Below are 3,044 nucleotides of genomic sequence, written 5' to 3'. Positions count from 1 at the left end.
AATATCATTTTTTAAATACATAAATTTCTTTTATTTCTTTCAAGTTAGCACACATCATGTAGTACAACTTTGATCCGTCCAAAATACAGCAAAGAAATAAACTGAAAAATATAGTTGAATAAATGTATATATTAGAAAATCCTCAAATATCCCAAAGCATTTTAAATGATATGAGATATAATGTATTATATGACTGTGAATATTATATACATGTTATAATTTTTAAAATATTGTCAAATCACGCACTTAAATATAAAGAAAATAACACGCTTTTTTTTTGCAACAAATATATAGTTTTTTTCTTAATACAATATGTGTCTGGAAGTTTCTTTAAATTGACATTAATTTAAACTAAAAAAATATTTGTTTATGTTTTTATTAATGATATTTATTCTTTTGTTTTAAATTTTATTTTTAGAATTACTTATTAAGAGCTGTAGGTTATATAATATTTGTCGTATTCCATATTCAATATTAAAGAATCTTTCGTGTTTTGGAGTATATATTTTTGCAAAAACTCGTTCCCCTTTATTTTAATTCTCATCCATGTTCCCAAGGGGATGAACTAATATTAGAATAATAAAAAACATATTAAATATATTTATCTAATGGTAATTATTTAATATTAAATGTAATTGTAAAACTATGTTATATTATTATTATTATATGTATATATTAATTTTATATTACCTTATATAATAATATAATAATTATTATAGCTATCACAATAATATAACATATATTGAGAAAGAATTTATATGGAAATGCATTAGGTGTATAACGTAAATCTTCTTCCCTTATGTTCTCATCATGAGTACTTTGTGTGCGGTGCATATCATGTGTTCCGCTAGTACTGGCTGAACTGTTTTGACGATGTTTATCCATTAAATCTTCAATTAAAATCTCTAAATTATTATTTTTTTCAGTATTGGAAAAGTTGGCCTTTAGAAAATTATATTTCAAAGGTAATTCATCGTACTTAATAGATTTATTTATACCGCTAATAGTAATTCTTATGCTCCTATTTTCAAAAGTAGATTTTGTGCGCTGAAGTATTTTGTTCCATTTGTCTTTAAGGTATTCATCATACGGATTTTTTTTTTGAAGATTTTGAATTAATATTTTTTTCAAATAATATTTATCATCAAGAAAAGCACGTACTTGTTTTAATATACACCTTTTAATTGTAGAGTACGAATCTCTATTTCTATCACACTTATATCCATACTTGTTGAGTTGTGGTTGCCAGTAATCTTCTATGATATCTGTAGAATTTTTCTTATCACTATTCACTAAATTGGATAAATAAATAGTTGCACTTACTAGATCTAAGTAATAATTCACATCTATACAGCATTTTTGATCTGGATTATTTCCTGTATCACATAATTTTTTATATTGTTATAACCAATATAATAACCTGAATTAAAAGAGTCAATCCACTCATAAACATCAGAGTTATCAATAGTAGCTGCGCTAATCAATGATTTTAATTTATCCAAATTTGCTTTCTCAAGTAATTCTTTTTTAAATTTATTTGAAGGAAGATTATCTGTATTGAACCCCTGAAGAATCAATGAAAAATACATAATGGAACATATATATATGAGATAAATATAAACGTAAGGTTATGTAGAGTTAAATCGAAAAGAATTTATATTTAGAATATACTTCATATGCCATTATTAATGAATTTTATTATCAGTATAATATATATAATAGATGGGGTATTACAAGCCTGTCATAATAAATAAATCTTATACAGTAGAAATAAGGTTCATAAAATTACAATATTTATTCGTAATAATCGTGTCTATGAAATAAAAATTGACATTACGCGTAAATATAAGTCTCATTATTATATAATATATGGATTATATTTATATATGTATTTTATTCACAAGGAAATACTTTTTATGCTTAATGAAATTTCATTTGAATTATTATATTAAACGTATAAATGTAACAAAAGTTAAAATATTTTTCCCATTTATTAACAGTGAAAAGTTGTAAATGTGAATTATTTTTCGGAATATAACATGAGTACAATGAAATAAATATATATATATATATTTTTTTAAATCATATATATGAAGAAATTTTATATTAGGTAAACAAGAACGAATAAATTACATGTACATTAAATGAAAACGTAATTATTTTATAATTCATTATATATTATTCTTTTATTCTCAAACGCTTTTTACTAAATTATTTAAATTAATTTTCTTCTTTAGTGGTAAAACTACAATGATATACAAAAAAAGACTCGTGAAAAAAAAAAAAAAAAGGGGTAACCCGTGCACGGTATAAAAAACATATGCTTATATAGAATATTTAACAATAAATTTTTCTCTACAAGTTTATAAATATAAATGTTTAAAATATTATTAATTAAATTTTTTAATAACTTAAAAACAAAATGTATAAATAAACTCTTTATATATAATTATGTATATCCAATAAAGCAGGATCATTATAATGTAATTAAATATAACTTTGCGTAATTAGGAAATAATTATATATAAATATGAAAAAATCTCATTATAAAAAATTTATAAGATTTCATATGTCATAATACATATGTAATGTAATGGATAATATATATATAGCACATATTGTCTTCTAGAATCTATAAAATGAAAAAAGATAAATGTTCATTCTATATTTTTTATTCATTTTAAAATATTTATAATTATTCAAAATATAAAAATATTAAACGAAAAAATATTTAATTCAGTGAATAATATGATTACGTCATTTAATAAGATAACATAATAAAATATATGTAAAACTTGACAAATATAGCTGTTCTCATTATAAATATAATCTTTAAGAATTTTCTATTGTATATATAGCTCTGTAAACACAAAAAAAGATTAAAAAATATATTTTAACATATAAAAAAATCCTAAATACAAAATTCAATTCAATGTACCTTTATAATTATTATCAGAAATATATCATTCATTATTATCTTTTAAAAAACTTATTTACAATATGAATAAGATATTTATTTTCAGCATAATAACGTTGAATAAATT

The 3,044-nt window shown here is 20.9% G+C and overlaps 1 protein-coding gene across 1 annotated transcript; it reads right to left on the bottom strand.

Moving 5' to 3' along the window:
* Window positions 1–681: 681 nt before the first annotated feature.
* On the bottom strand, window positions 682–1,683 carry PGO_000510 (variable surface protein; the record flags this gene model as incomplete). The annotated part of the gene is made up of 3 exons (XM_028690783.1): window positions 682–1,346; window positions 1,421–1,565; window positions 1,672–1,683. The coding sequence occupies 3 exons, from the start codon at window positions 1,681–1,683 to the stop codon at window positions 682–684; spliced, it is 822 nt and encodes a 273-aa protein (XP_028546584.1).
* Window positions 1,684–3,044: the final 1,361 nt, after the last annotated feature.

This window comes from Plasmodium gonderi (genome assembly GCF_002157705.1).
Source record: "Plasmodium gonderi DNA, contig: Pgo-contig_46, whole genome shotgun sequence".
Taxonomy (NCBI): domain Eukaryota; phylum Apicomplexa; class Aconoidasida; order Haemosporida; family Plasmodiidae; genus Plasmodium; species Plasmodium gonderi.
Note: the sequence above shows the minus strand (reverse complement) of the source record. Positions and strands in the feature narration are given on the sequence as shown.